Below are 15,968 nucleotides of genomic sequence, written 5' to 3' on the forward strand. Positions count from 1 at the left end.
CTTTCAAACAGCTAATAAAATTGCCCATGTTTGATATGTCTCTCCCATGCGCAACAAAATTGTAACACGTTCGTTTAACACAGCCGCGAACACCGTCAGGCGCCCCCTTACCATGACCTGCTTCACTGAAATGCCACACAATGCTTTCTACTTTTGAGATTTTACTTAAATAATTAACTATCATATGGAACATAGTTGTTGTAAGCGACGGAGGCGCAGACATAGGTACTTAATATTTTGAGTTGTAAAACTCGGGCGACTGCTGCGTCAGTCGTCCGGTGACCGCCGCCGCGAGCGATGCGCTCACGTACTCGCGCCATTCATTTTATAACATACAGTTTTTATGCACCGATATCTTTCATTGTGACCCTCAAGCCCTCATATATTCAACATTTGGTCACTTCGAGCCGAATTGCTCACAAAGTATGTTCCATACACCAAAAACCATGGTGAAAACAAGGAGGACCGCCAAGAGGGACGAGGAACAACAGGAGGTTAAGTCTGCAATTCCGAAGACTCCAACACTGCCACGAAGTACTGAAATTAGTAAAAAAATTCCTTGTCGAAATACGGATGGGGGTAGTGTGGTGAAATCGGAACCGCCGTTATCTTTACTCCAACCTATACCTTCAACGTGTCGCCAAGTACCTACAACTAAATCTAAGAGGTCAACATCATCCTCAGTGTTGGCACGTAAAAAACGGTTGGAATTGGAGGCTGCGGAAGCTAAAGCTAAAATTGAGCTGGAATTAATAAATAAACGTTTAGCGGCGGATTTAGCGGATATTGACGACGAATGTAGTGTACAATCCAATTGCACTAACAACCAGGTGGAGGAGTGGTTGGAGCACAGCCATCGTGAACTGGAAGCGCAGCCCGTCCCCGACAGAGGTCAAATTGCGGACGTGACTCGCGCGCCGACTACAAATGTCGGCACTGACGGGACGATTCAACTACTGGCTAGTGCACTAAAGGATTTAGCAGCCGCTTCTACCAGCAATGGACTTAATTCCAATTTGTTAAGCCGAATATGTACACCAAAAGACTTACCGTTATTTTCTGGTGACTCAATGGAGTGGCTTCACTTTAAAAAAGCATATGAAGAATCATCCAAAGTATGTAACTTCACGGATAATGAAAATTTGTGGCGCCTAAGGATATGTTTGAAGGGATCAGCGCGTGAAGCGGTGTCAGCCTTGCTTATAAGTGCTACTTCGCCCGACATAATAATGTCAACACTCGAGCTGCAGTTTGGAAACCCTGATATCATTTTGTCACGCATTATGATGGATATCAAGAAGTTACATCCGGTATCACAAGAATATCACAAGGATATTGTGCCCTTTTCAATTAAAGTACGTAACTATGTTGCAGCTGCCAAGGTTATCGGTCGTGATGAATACCTAAATGGGCTAAGCATAACTACATGCATACTTTCAAAATTACCACCGGTTTTACTTTCGAAATGGGCGGATTACAGTTATACATTTATCAAACAGAATATAAGACCAACATGGTTTGATATTTCAGAATTCTTAAATGAAGAAGCTATGAAAGTATCTTCTATGGCGTTATTAAATACGAAAAATACAAATGATAATTATTATTATAATAAGAAAAAATACACAGAAGGTACTCATACAGTTTTATTGAATAAAAATTACAACGATAGTGAAAAATGCCGTTACTGTCACTTATCGAAACATAAATTACAGGATTGTAGGAAATTCCGTAAAGCATTACGTAAAGATCGATGGAGCTATGTCAAACGAAACCGCTTATGCTACAAATGCATAGATGCACATCATGACAGAGCGACCTGTCCGGCGGCAGTGTGTGACGTCACAAGTTGTGGCCAAGCACATCATAAATTATTACATTACGACTTGCGTCAAATCGTAAACAGTGAACCGTGTATTGGCGATAATACGGCACCCGAACCGCCGTCGGCGACATCTGAAACAGTAACACACGTTAACAAAAAATATAATGAGTGAAAAGTGTTGTTAAAGGTAGTGCCTATAAGTGTACACGGTCCGAACGGTGTATTTAAAACAAGTGCGTTATTAGACGACGGATCTACGGTGTCGCTTATCAGTGCCGCGCTTACGTCACGAGCCGGTTTGTGCGGGCGCCGGGAGACCCTACGCGTGTGCGGCGCATGGAATAAAAGTGCTCTTGAGTGCGATGTTGATGTTATGGATGTTTGTATAACGAGCTATAAGGGTGAGAGATTTAATATTACTGTTAGTAGTTTTAAAGATTTAAATGTACCTGTGCAAAACTTTAGTTTAGTTAACCTTGATAATTATCCGCATTTATGTAACATTGAAAAAGAATTTTGTTGTACAAATATTGAGCCTGAGATTCTTATTGGTCAGGATAATTATAATTTAATATTACCGTTAGAGCTTAGAGTGGGTAAATGTAACGAACCTTGTGCTACTCGTACTCCGCTGGGATGGTGCGTTCATGGGCTGGTTCCAGCACCTCTTTCAACGAGTGCATGTTATTCTATCCTGAACGATATGGAGGTTCCATCAGGGTCAGCTAACACTTCTCTAGAAGACCTGCACGAATTGGTAAGAAAATCATTTACAATTGAATCCATGGGAATATCCGGGACGCCACGCCAGAATCTCGATGATCTGCGTGCTCTGGAACACCTGGAACAGACGGCAAAATTAATTGATGGTCGATGGCACGTAGGTCTACCGTGGAAGGATACCCGCTGTAAAATGCCTGACTCCGAACGTCTGGCATTGTCTAGGCTGCACAACCTGGAAAAGAAAATGTCATATAATAAACAGTACGCACAAAGGTACCGAGAGCGTATAAAGCATTTATTAGATGGTAAATTTGCTGAGCAGATTATAGATACAACAAAAACGAATAAAACGTGGTACTTACCTCATTTCGGTGTCGATAATCCGAACAAAAAGAAATTACGTCTCGTCTTTGACGCGGCAGCTAAAATGAACGGCTTATCGCTAAATGATTAAATAATTACAGGTCCCGATTTATTAGTGTCTATGTTAGGTATTTTGTTGCGTTTCCGCGAACATGAAGTCGCCATAGTGGGCGACATTAAAGATATGTTTTTAAGGGTAAAAATATTACCTACTGATCAGGATGCCTTAAGATTTCTGTGGCGTGAAAACTCTAACAAACCTGTAAAAACATACAAAATGACATCCTTAATATTTGGTGCGAGCTGTGCCCCATTCGTTGCACAGTTTATTAAAAACAAAAACGCTAAGCGTTATGACTCAACCAAACCTGATGCAGTTCAAGCTATTCATAAACAGCATTACATGGACGATTATATTGATAGTCAACCCAGTGAAAATACTTGCATTAAATTAGCAAACGATATAACTTACATACATAAGCAAGGAGGTTTCGAAATTCGTAATTGGCTAAGTAATAGCGCGAATGTTTTAAATTGCTTACCAGAAGAGTCACTGGCTCCCGCGGCTGCTACTGTGAAGCTAGGGACTCGACACGAAGGCGAGCGAGCTTTAGGAATCATATGGAATCCCAACGAAGATTCCTTAGGATTTGTTACGACATTTAAACGGATACCTCAAGGGATAATCAATGGCACGAAATGTCCCACAAAACGCGATTTATTAAAAGTAATTATGTCATTGTTTGATATTTACGGATTTCTTTCGCCATTCACAATTAACGGCAAAATATTACTTCAGGAAACCTGGAAGTCAAATATAGATTGGGACGAAAATATAACAGAGGACATTCGTGTAAAGTGGATTAAATGGTTAAAATTGTTAAAAACAATAAATAATATCCGAATACCTCGATGTTATAGGCGAGTTAATGAATCGGCATTACGTAACACTGTTTTAAGCGATAACAGGGATGACAAACAGGTGTGCGCGTCGTTCAATAGCAACAAGCATACCTACGGACCGACCTTTTAGCGAAATATATTATAATTGTTTACAACTTCATATTTTTTGTGACGCATCGTTGCAAGCAATGTGTGCCGTTGCTTATTGGCGTTGGTTGGATAACAACAATCAGATAAGAGTTTGTTTCTTAGCTAGTAAATGTCGGGTTTCTCCTGTAAAACGGGTCACGGTACCTAGACTGGAATTGCAGGCGGCTATAATGGCTGCTCGGTTGGCGAATACACTACAGTCCGCTCATCGAATAAAAACAACTGATCGATATTTTTGGTGCGATTCCACAACTGTACTGCATTGGATACGAAACAACACTCGTTATTACAAACCATATGTTGCTCATCGCTTAGGCGAACTTGATGAATTAACCCGAGTAAAGGAGTGGAGATATGTACCTACCGCCATGAATGTTGCCGATATGGCCACTCGGGAGAACTTTGACGACTTGAACCTGGAAGGTGAGTGGTTCAATGGACCTTCATTTCTATACGCGATGGAAAGTTCGTGGCCCACAAGTTCATGCATACCTAACGCCGTAGAATGCGACCTGGAATATGTAACAAATATTATACATGAAAATCACTTACCTGAATGTGCAGCTACACCGGATCCCACGCGGTTCTCTTCATGGATACGCCTGTTGAGAAGCACAGCAACAATGTTAAAATTTATAAAGAAATGTCAAAAGAAAATTATTGATGACTGTACTGCAATGCAGTTAGCTGAAATTTTACTAATACGTAATTCACAAGTGATGTCATTTAACGTTGATATACAATTACTAAAGAAGTGTAAAGATTTAGAAAAGAATAGTAAACTACTTACCTTAACGCCCTTCCTAGATGAACAAGGTGTACTTCGTGTAGGCGGACGCATAGATGTTACAGCTGACGTCTCCTATGATATGAAGCATCCTGTAATCTTAGACGGAAGAAGTCAAGTGGCAAAATTAATAGTAACACATTACCACGTGAAAGCTGGACACGGTCACCAGGAGATGGTAGTTAACAACCTGAAACAAAAATATTGGTTAATAAGATTAAGACCTACTGTAAAAGAAGTTGTCAGAAAATGCATGATGTGTAGACTAGAAAAGTGAAACCTCAGATGCCAAAGATGGGTGACTTACCTGCTGGTCGAGTAGCTCATTTCCGAAGACCTTTTACTCACTGCGGCGTCGACCTCTTTGGACCTATAGACATTACGGTAGGCAGAAGGAAGGAAAAACGCTACGGAGTTCTTTTTACCTGTCTCACCGTCAGAGCGATTCATTTAGAGACAGTGTCGTCTCTCAGTTCCGATTCCTTGATCATGGCCTTGCGCAGAATGGCCTCACGTCGGGGATGGCCAAGCCATTTGTATTCTGATAACGGGACAAATTTAAAAGGAGCAGATGCAGAACTTAGGAAGGCCGTCGCAGAGCTTGACGAACAAAAATTGCAGAGAGCTGTTAGTATTCAAGGCACTCGCTGGACGTTTATACCCCCTGCCAGCCCTCATTGGGGTGGGGCCTGGGAGCGCTTAATTCGAAGTGTTAAAGTTGCACTGAAAGTCATTCTAAAAGAAAGAGCGCCCAGAGAAGAAACACTCAATACACTGTTAGCTGAATTAGAAGCCATAGTGAATGGACGTCCGCTTAGCCATGTTTCTGTCGATGTTAACAGCAGAGAGTCGTTGACACCAAATCATTTTTTACTCGGATCACCTTCTACCTTACCTCAAACAGGCCGCTTCGACGATTCGGATCTGTTCTGCCGTCGTCAGTGGCGATTAGCTCAAAGATTGACTGATATGTTTTGGAGGAGATGGGTGAACGAAGTGCTTCCCGAATTAATACCTCGCAAAAAGTGGGCCGAAAATAAGCAGGCATCCCTTCAAGTTGGGGACTTGGTGTTTATCGTTGACCCTAATGCTCCTCGTAACGTGTGGCCAAGAGGCATAATAGAAGAGGTATTTCCCGGGAAAGACGGCAGAATGCGAGTAGTACAAGGAAAGACGCAGTTAGGTAGCTTAAAGAGATCTGTCGCCCGCGTCGCTAAAATTCCTTTGGAATGATTAGTGCTGACTGCTGCGTCAGCAGCACTAGGGTGGGGCTTATGTAAGCGACGGAGGCGCAGACATAGGTACTTAATATTTTGAGTTGTAAAACTCGGGCGACTGCTGCGTCAGTCAGTATAAGTACCGGATCATGCCTTAAATTTTCTGAGACAGTACAAATAGATGTGGTTTTTATAAAATTGTGTGGTGGTTCAGAATTAACAGAATAGTAGACGCAAGTATGTAAATAAAGTTGTGACTTAGTACGACCAAAATGGGCCGTTTGAATTTCAGCTTCGTATTTGCAAATATAATGTGAAGTAAACCTGTCGATGGAGTAAGATTTTGTTTAACAGATCGAATAACTTTATATTGATTTACAATGTTTGCAAGGTGTTGCATAAATACACGTAAATTTGCATTCAAAATATTTACCAGCGATTGCTACGAGGTCCTGACGCTCTCTTTAATAGTTTTTTTACATAACTTTTCAGAACCTTTGATAACTAGTTTGAGTTGTTTCGTTACCCATCTATTATAAATGGTTGTATTAGTGCCATTTAAAATATTATAATGAGGAACTACATGGAAACACTTTGAACATTTGCGTTCCAAGCAAGTAATGTTCAAAGTGTTGTCACAGCAGAGTGACTTTGCCAGATCTGTGGCAGAAGAGTAAGTTACTATTTTTGTCTGGTGTGAGGCTCGAACAATAAAATCATTGTTAGTATGAAGAGAGCATAAATAAGCAAGTATTTCTGGAAGCCAATTTAGGGAATATTACCCAGAAAGGACGATGTCGACGAAATGTTTCATATGAAATATGTAAACCCGTTGCATTATTAATTTTTTTATGAAGATTCAGAAGCGTATCATTTAAGAGACGTACTTGGTTCTTTACTTTTACGCACGATAGTTTCTTTTTTTCCAGCGGTTAATCTGCTATTCTCATCATCTTGTAAAAAGTCATACATCTTTTGTTTCAAGCTTAGCTGTGTCATATTATCCTCTTGTTTTTTTTTTCTTTAATCTTGACAGTCGCATTCGGTATTTGGATAACTTTTTTCTAACATATTCAATTTTTTCATCAGTTGTCGATTTTTGGCTTTTAACAGTCTTCTATTCCGTAAGTTTAGCGCTTTACCTGCTGCAATTCGCGAAAACGACGATCGACAAGACTGCGTAAAGGAAGGTGGTGTGTTTTCATGTAAAATGACGTCTGTGCGTCTTTTTATTTTTTCTTTTTCGCGCCTTTGTTTAGACTTTTCACGCCACATTTTTCGTATTTGTCGTTGTTGTCTTGGTGTAAAGTCTTTGATCGTCTTCTTTCTTACGGTGGTATCTTTCTCTATCTTTTCTGCGTCTTTCTTCTATTGCAGCGGCGTTCAATTTTGCTCTAGCTCTTCGCATGTTTAATTTCTTTTGCTCACGTCTACGCTTTTTCTTCTCTTCTTCACTTAACTGTGCCCTGGATCTACTTGATCGAGGCATTTTATCATCTGTAACAAATGAAGCAATATGCATTGTTTCTATATAACTATTTTTGTTAAAAATCTTACAATTTTGATCTTTTCTGTGGACAAATGACTCTTCTGTGGACAACCTAGGTCACGGAAAAGATGTCCACAGAAACGACAATTCTGACCGCGGCCATTATTATTAAATTATTTTGTACGTTAGGGAAACAGCAAATAATATAAAAAAGTACTCCTTAAGGTGGTAGCTCAAGGTCCATTTTCATACATTTTGTTTCGGCTTTAATCTGGGTAACTAAACAAGTATTGGCAAGTAAAGAATTTAAATTCACGTCTAGTTAGTGATTAGTTCTCGCAGTTGAAGAAAAACGTAAAATAATTAATAATCATGGATATTTCGGCCTTTAAAATTTAATATGACGAAATTTTAAAGGCAGAAATATCCATGATTATTAATTATTTTTACATTTTTCTTTCAACTGCGAGAACTAATCACTAACTAGACGTGAATTTAAATTCTTTACTTGCCAATACTTGTTTAGTTACCCAGATTAAAGCCGAAACAAAATGTATGAAAATGGACCTTGAGCTACCACCTTAAAGCACATTCTGGTCGCAAATTTATAAAAGTTATAAATAATTAATAATAATAATATCAGCCCTGTATTATATACTTGCCCACTGCTGAGCATGGGCCTCCTCTACTACTGAGAGGGATTTGGCCTTAGTCTACCACGCTGGCCTAGTGCGGATTGGTAGACTTCACACACTCTCGAAATTCCTATAGAGAACTTCTCAGGTATGCAGGTTTCCTCACGATATTTTCCTTCACCGTTAAAGCAAGCGATAATTCACAAATACACACATAATTTTTTAGAAAAATCAGAGGTGTATGCCCTTGGGATTTGAACCTGCGGATATTCGTCTCGGCAGTCCGTTCCACAACCAACTGGGCTATCGCCGCTTTTTATAATAATATAAATAATATTCCTCAATTGTCTATTACAGAAATTAAAACAACAGTGTTAAATGTTCTCTCACAAAATAATATATTTATATCTTCCAACGTTGCACCTATACTTGAAACCACAATAAATCATTTAAATAATGGATTACACAAATATAATCCAATGGATTTGATATTATTATTTTATTTCTATTATTAAATTCAGTAGAAAAGGCGTAACCGTTTCCGGATAATGATATATTGTTATATTCAATTAATGATGCATTATGTTTCACTTGGTCAAAACCAGCTATAAGATATGATCGGGGCTTAACTTTAAAATAAATTGTTTTTTTTATAAGATGAATTTTTATTTGTTGGACTACTTGAAGTTGAATTTTTACGGTTTGATACAACATCAGCATAGGGTTAAGAAGTCGGTTTGTGCAACTTAGATGCTTCAAAGTAAGATATACAATCTTCAGCCATAGATATTTTTATATTTTTTTGACGCAAGAACTCTGAACAAGACTTGTTTGTGGCAAAGTGACACCCTGAGCACATACAACATATAGCACATTCATCATCAACAGTGCAAGACTCTCCGCTGTGAGCTTGCCCACATTGGATTTTTGTATGACCATATCGACAACAGTTGTAACATTGGACAGTCAGAAAGTGATATAATTCAACTGATAAGGCATTATACCAAACAAATATGCGTTTTGGTAAAATCTGACCATCAAATGTGACAACCTCTGTCTGAGATGGTTTCCAGGTAGCAGTACTCTCAATAAAAACATTAAAGGTCCACTCTCAGTAGAAACAGAAATATTGTTAATGATATCCTCCTCAGACCATTCTAAAGGAATACCCCTAACTATACCTATTCTGGTGTTATTAAATGAAGGAATAAATGCTTTTAAGTTATTCGCCTGTAAGCCATCGCATGTGAGGAATGAATTTGCATCAATATAATTGGAAAATGATAAGGTAACTCTATTACGACCAATTCGCTTTACGCTGCCATTAATTATATTTTTAAAATTGTTTTTTTTTTTTTCAAAAAGGTGCCAAAAGTATGAGGGTGAAGTATGACATTATCATCGGGACTTTTTTGTTTTTTTTTTAACATGAATTACATATGGCGCCAGGTCGGTAGGGGCGTCATTTTTCCTACTAATTTGTGTTGGTTCTGGAACTTTATGGGAAGTGTCATCACTTTCTTTTAAAACACCAGAAGCAGTCGGAGACGATGTCGGTACATTATAATGATTGTCATTTGAATATAAACATTTGCAGGATTCTCTATTTCCGTCAATAGCCTTTTATTCATTTGCTTTTTTTGTTACAGTCCTTACAATTTTTTTTGGAAACTCTTGCCAGGCTGCATTTTCTTGAAATTTTGTTACTAGTGGAACAATCAGTATCCATACCAGATTCTGATTGTTCCACGGTAACGTATGCAGCAACTTGAGGGGAAGAACCACCCCCGGGATCCGGAGGTTCATTCATCTTAAAGAGCTTATATTATTATATACAAAAAAAAACTTATCTAACAACGAAGAATATATTTACAACCTACTTTATGAAACTAAATATAAGTAATATATACAAACTTAATCAAGACCGATCACTTTTAACAGAATTATAAATTAAAATATTATCAAGAAAAAATATGCTCCCGCCCCGATCAAGTTTCCCGCGCTTTTCCATAACATGAAATGATAGCAATGACATTTCTGGTTGCGGCCATATTATGTTTACTTATGAGGTCACGCAATGTGATTGGATTTTTGAATCACGTTACACATAGATTAAAAATCATAAAATATTTTTTTTAAATTATTACATTTACGAGTTATTATTATTATCCGATTGGAGGATCCGAAATCTTTTTAAGCCATTCGCGGCTGCTGTCGTTATATGGATTGTTGTCTTCATTTAGTAAATTGCTTGCCCTACTATGACAAGTCCCCGAAAATCTGCCCGTTCCGCGACTGCTCCTACTGCGCCTGTTCCTACCTCGACTACCTCTTCTTACTCCTACTGCCTCATCACGAGTTCTACCACGACCAAGCAGCTGTTGAAGCGGCAAATCATATTCCGACGAAGTGTGTATCTGATGCTGACTCCTGAGATTTTTCTCGATTATTAAGTACATACTCTGCACCTATCATAGCATAACACATTTCCTTCGAGAAAGTACTTGCCATTGCACAAGGAAAAAATTGTTGCTTGAATTTATTTTTCTTTATAATATTTGCTTTGTGTTTTGCAGTAGATACATGTTGCGATATTAAAAAACGCTGCTCAGACGAAATTGATTTTTCACATGCATTACAACATAGTACTTTCCCGTCTGTACTTAGCGATAGGTGTTAGATTATTTATAATGACCAAATATTTTTTTTGACTGGCAACTTTCTCTCTTTGGTTCGGCCCTACGCCATCCGGACGTACTTTTGCACAGACGCGATAATAATGCTGAAAATGTAAACAGCATTGGTAGCAAAGAAAAAAATACAAATGTTTTAGGTGCAAGAAGCCAGGTCATTTGAAGAGAAATTGCCTTAAGGATAATATTATATCCAAGACGGAACACAAAAAATTGTCTGTAAATAAGAGTTTATTATGTGGACTATCAGTCAGTTTGAACGCTGAGCACTATGTGGTACGTGGACTCTGGAGCGTCCAACCATATGTGTAAAATAATGGATGTAATGAAGAACTTCATTTCAACTGAGCCTAAGAAGGTGAATATTGCCAATGGTGAAACAATTGAAACCATAGGAAGAGGTGAGGTGCATGATAATTTAAAAGGTGTGATGGATTATGAAAGAAATAACTTTGGATTGTAAAACGATTAGTGGATTTATTGAGAACAGTAAAGACTAGATAATGACAAAATAGAAATATACAAATTTCTAAATTCAAAGCGGCATACAGCCAGTACTAGCTCACATTGGTTGTTATTGTTAGGTTTATACTCTTTGCTACTATACAGTTTCAACAAGGTAGTGTACAAGTTATAAAAAATGTGCATTGTGTGCCCGGACTATCTATATGAGTAGCATCAGAAAGTGTCATGTCCCCTCAAGGTGTGAGCTCAAAGAGTAATTTGGAGGCTGAGCACAAGTCTTCAAATGGCAGAGCATCACAAGAGGTATGGCATCGTCGGCTGGGTCATCTCAACGCTAGGAGCATGAATGTCATGCAAAAAGGTATGGTTCATGGTATTTATTTTAATAGTTCTGATTTCAAAAGTTGCCTAGCATGCATTGAGAGTAAACAGGTAAAATTACCTAATTTGAAATTATTTGTTTAAGGGCCAGTGTTAAATTTATAATAACCAAACATTTTTTTGACTGGCAACTTTCTCTTTGGTTCGGCCCTACGCTGTCCGGACATACTTTTGTCATTGTGGTGTGTAAAATAAACGTTATCGAACAATTTACGGATAATCATTTAATATTTCGCCCTATAAAACCAACAATTGGCTTCGGAAATCTTGGACATATTTTTCCAGTTTGAACTGCAATGGTTGTTTATTCTTGATCATTTTTAAATTAAATTGGTAGACAGTAGTGGTAGCACAAATTTAGGTAAGTACGTAATAATACAACGACGCGCAAGCAGCTCAAAACGTCACGTACGTACAGTGTAGCCAACCCTAATTTTAGAAAATTAGTAAAATATGTGCCAAAAATTAGTAGAATCCAAAATGAAAAATTGGTAGATCTACCACCTTAATTTAGTAGGATTTTTAAATTAAAAATACTTAAACACTGTTTTGAAAATATTTATTGTTTATGTTTATACATGTTTTTACTAAAAAGTTTTAAATGATGTGTACTAGGCTGCCCATTGTTCTTTGTTATAAATCTTTTAGTATGTAACAAACCCTCTAGGGTTTCTGTGCAAAGTCTATTTCTTTGGCAGGTTTTCCTATGATTAATAGAAGAAAACAGTTTCTCAACATTGGCACTACTATGAGGAAGTGCCAGTAATTTTCTTAGGAATTGATATAGCAGAGGGAACATTGGAGACTGGTCTCCTTTTTTGAGTAATGAAACATGCTTCCAGAACTCTTCAGGTGTAGGATCCGCATTTTTTCATGTAAAGGGGAGTGCCATGTTTCTCAATAATCTCCATTCTCTGTCCAATTCAGTCAGGTTATGTGTTTCTGGGAATAGTCCTGAAAAAAGAAGTGTTACATTTACATACACAATTACATATAAATTAAAATGAAATAAATCCAAAGTAGATAAAATTAGTAACTAAAACTTGCCTGGAAACAGAACTCCTATATGAGCAATAGATGATACTGCATGTTTTTCAATTAAATGCTGAGGGTTCATAAATGCAAGAGATTTTAATCTTTGCATCTCTTCAAAACAAAAACGTTGCTTAATGTCTTAAACTTTCACATAAAAGCGAATGCATTTTTCTTTAAACTGTATTATTTCCATTTCATCGATTCTGGCCATAACACGTGGTTGCAGTAATAAGAAGTTTCAAGTTCAACTTGAATTTTTTTAGGCTACCTAACAAATACCTTTTTTGTCTTCTCTATTTTTTTATTTCTTTTTCCCCTACTATCATTCTGCTTCGACATCTCTTTCAAAAAAAAAATAAAAAAAATGATAAAAATATTTGAGAAATTCATAATACAAATTCATAAATATCGTATTTATAATACGAACCATCATACAGTACTCTCCACAAACAATAGTAAAATCATTTTGAATTCGATTTGTATTGTAATTCCACATTCTAGAATTTCTTGTTAAAAACATTTGATGGTATCCAAGAGGTGGTCGACCATATACGTCAAAATAATGTCCATGATGAAATTGCATTCATATAACATGGAAAATAAAACGTATGTACTGAATCGCCATGTTTTTATTTAATAGTGACGAGGTAGAGAAAAAATACAATAACCATAGATAATAGTGAGAAGATTATAACTAAAATAAACATAAATAATTATTATTCTACATTGGTATACAATATTTGAGTATAGATTCACATTACAATAATTTCAACACTTCCCCTTACTCAAATATGACAACAATGAGCGTAATGAAATTTATAAAGTACATACAAAAAATACAATTACTCTTGACATGTTTAACATAAATATATTATTCCACTAAGTATGTATTATCACACAAACAAAAAAAAATGCAATGTCACAAAACAAAAAGAATGGCGAGAGGGATTCCGCCGTCTGAACGCGAAAAGGAATGGTCGTTATGTTGAAATAGTTCATCAAGTTTGTTTCTAAGCCAGATTGGCAATTTATGTTAAAATATATAAGTGCAATATAATTAAATACTTATTAATAGTGCTGGTGTGGTTTCATTATTTGGAACGGTTGGATTGTTTATTACAAAAGATTTAATTAAAACATACATAAATCCTTCACAAAATTTGCATGTTAAATTTTTTGCCAAAGGTTTAGTGAGAATATCGGCAATCATATGCTCTGTACAGAGATAAACTATTTTTATATCAGTGTTATTAACACAATCTTTAATGGAATGATGACGCATATCTATGTGTTTTGTCCTACGGTTACGTTGATCATTTTCTACAATTCTGTGAGAGCTCTGATTATCATTATAAATGCTAATAGGACATAAGTTATAATTACATATATCTGCAAAGAAATTTATTAAATGTTTACATTCTTTGACTGCTTTACCCAAACTATAATATTCAGCCTCAGTACTTGAATATGCAACTGACTGCTGTTTACGAGCTTCCCAATTGACCGTACAATTGCCATACTTAACTACAAACCCTGTATAGGACTTTCTATCATTTGGATCATTAGCCCAATCAGTATCAGTGTATACTTTTAGTAAATTACCTCCTCTAGTAAAACATAGTTTTAAATTCACTTTAATTGGGGTATAAGCTACTTTACACTTATTCATATTAAACCGCGATAAGAGATTTTTTGTGTATTTTTCCTGAGAAACAATCGTAAAAGTTATTGTTTTATTTATGTCCATTATAGTTTACTTTAATTTATGTCGACTACTTTGTTTGTAAGTTATTATTTGTTTCATTTCAGTGCACGTACAAATCAGGATATACCCAAATGAAAAACATATGCACGTGCTATACCAAAATTTCGATATGAAGCTCCATCATGCACCGTCAGTGCTAGCACAACTGAAGCTGCAGTGGAACCAGAACCAATCAATTGATCCCAACCTGATACCGATGCTTATCTACTACCTGTGGAAATGATTTCTAGTAACAACCTGCAGTTGATGTTTGGATAACGGATTGTAGACTCGAAGCAATTTTAACGGGCATTTAATGTGCCAAAACATAGGCAGGTTATTGTCCCCAAATTCAATATGCCAGTGAACAACGAAATGGTTTTCATAGTGTTTCCACATCTTAATGCAGCATGTGTGATGGAATTTGGCACCAATGTACTGAAAGAGGTAATACAAACACATGCTTTGTGTGGGCAACCATAACTGCTTGCAGATTTTACACTCGAGTGGCTCATATAATAATCTTTATGGACTTACTAAATATAGCAGGTAATGCATTTCTTGCAATTGAAATAAACGACAATTCATGGCATAAATAATTGACTGAAGAAATAAACAGACCTGGCGAGCAAGATCGATTTATTGCCATTGTAAATGGTATATATTGGATGCTAGTCTAAGTATATATTACTGTTTATGTGGAAGGGGACTGATTAAAAAGGTCGTATGGTCACAACTTTGATTCTTCATTAGGAATGGTAAGTTCCATATACAATATGTGAATTATAATTTATTAGATTACTCATGTCTACATTAGCATAAAATGTAATGCCATTTTTCTTTCCAGGCTTGAATCATTGGCAATGAGACCAAAAAAGGCCTGTTTATTGGTGTCAAAAATAAATACTGTTTCACAATATGAAAATATTATGATATTATGAAAAGGAATAGGTTTAAAAAAATATAGTTGCTGTAAAAAATTGACAGGACCAATTACGGCAATGGAATCCGAAATAAAAAAAATCAAGAGTGCAGAAATTCATAGTCTCCATATTTAAATTTTATTGGAGATGGAGATTCCTCTGTGTTTGCCAATTTAAAAGAAAAAGTACTATATGGGAACTAAATAAAAAAATTGGAATGCATGAATCATGTAATGAAAATTACACTAGTGTACAAGGTAATTTATTGTATCCAATATCCATAGACCTTTACCTCCTTGGTATAGTGTTAGTTGTAATATAATGAGGCCGGAGTTTCCAAGATTTTTGTCACCATTTATGGTTGATAGGATTTTGAATGCCTCCAGTATGATTAGTGGCATAAAAACTTAGCTAAATTATTAGTTTAACATGCTTGGTAAAGACTGCTGGTCCCATCACACATTGAAGTAGGATAAGGTTCAGTAGCCGTCTATAGGAAGGTAGTAGTACCTATAGTGTATTTCTCTTGCGATAGTGGCATCATCGGGCAGTAAGTCTAAGTGCTTATCAGACCGCCCTCGTGAATGCATAATGATTCAGAGAAAAAGTCATGGTGATCTATTGATTGCGTATAA

General features: G+C 36.8%; 1 protein-coding gene across 1 annotated transcript; it reads left to right on the forward strand.

Annotated features, from left to right (window-relative positions):
* The first annotated feature begins 424 nt into the window (after positions 1 to 424).
* On the forward strand, positions 425 to 4,009 carry LOC115446067. The gene has a single exon (XM_037447667.1). It carries the CDS (start codon positions 3,033 to 3,035, stop codon positions 3,942 to 3,944), a length of 912 nt encoding a protein of 303 aa, XP_037303564.1. The 5' UTR covers positions 425 to 3,032; the 3' UTR covers positions 3,945 to 4,009.
* The last annotated feature ends 11,959 nt before the right edge of the window (positions 4,010 to 15,968 follow it).

Source organism: Manduca sexta, chromosome 7, assembly GCF_014839805.1.
Source record: "Manduca sexta isolate Smith_Timp_Sample1 chromosome 7, JHU_Msex_v1.0, whole genome shotgun sequence".
In the NCBI taxonomy this organism is placed as follows: Eukaryota; Metazoa; Arthropoda; class Insecta; order Lepidoptera; family Sphingidae; genus Manduca; species Manduca sexta.

Excerpts from the sequence above, each read along its gene's own strand:
- LOC115446067 (XM_037447667.1), top strand. The coding sequence starts at position 3,033 with ATGTTAGGTATTTTGTTGCGTTTCCGCGAACATGAAGTCGCCATAGTG.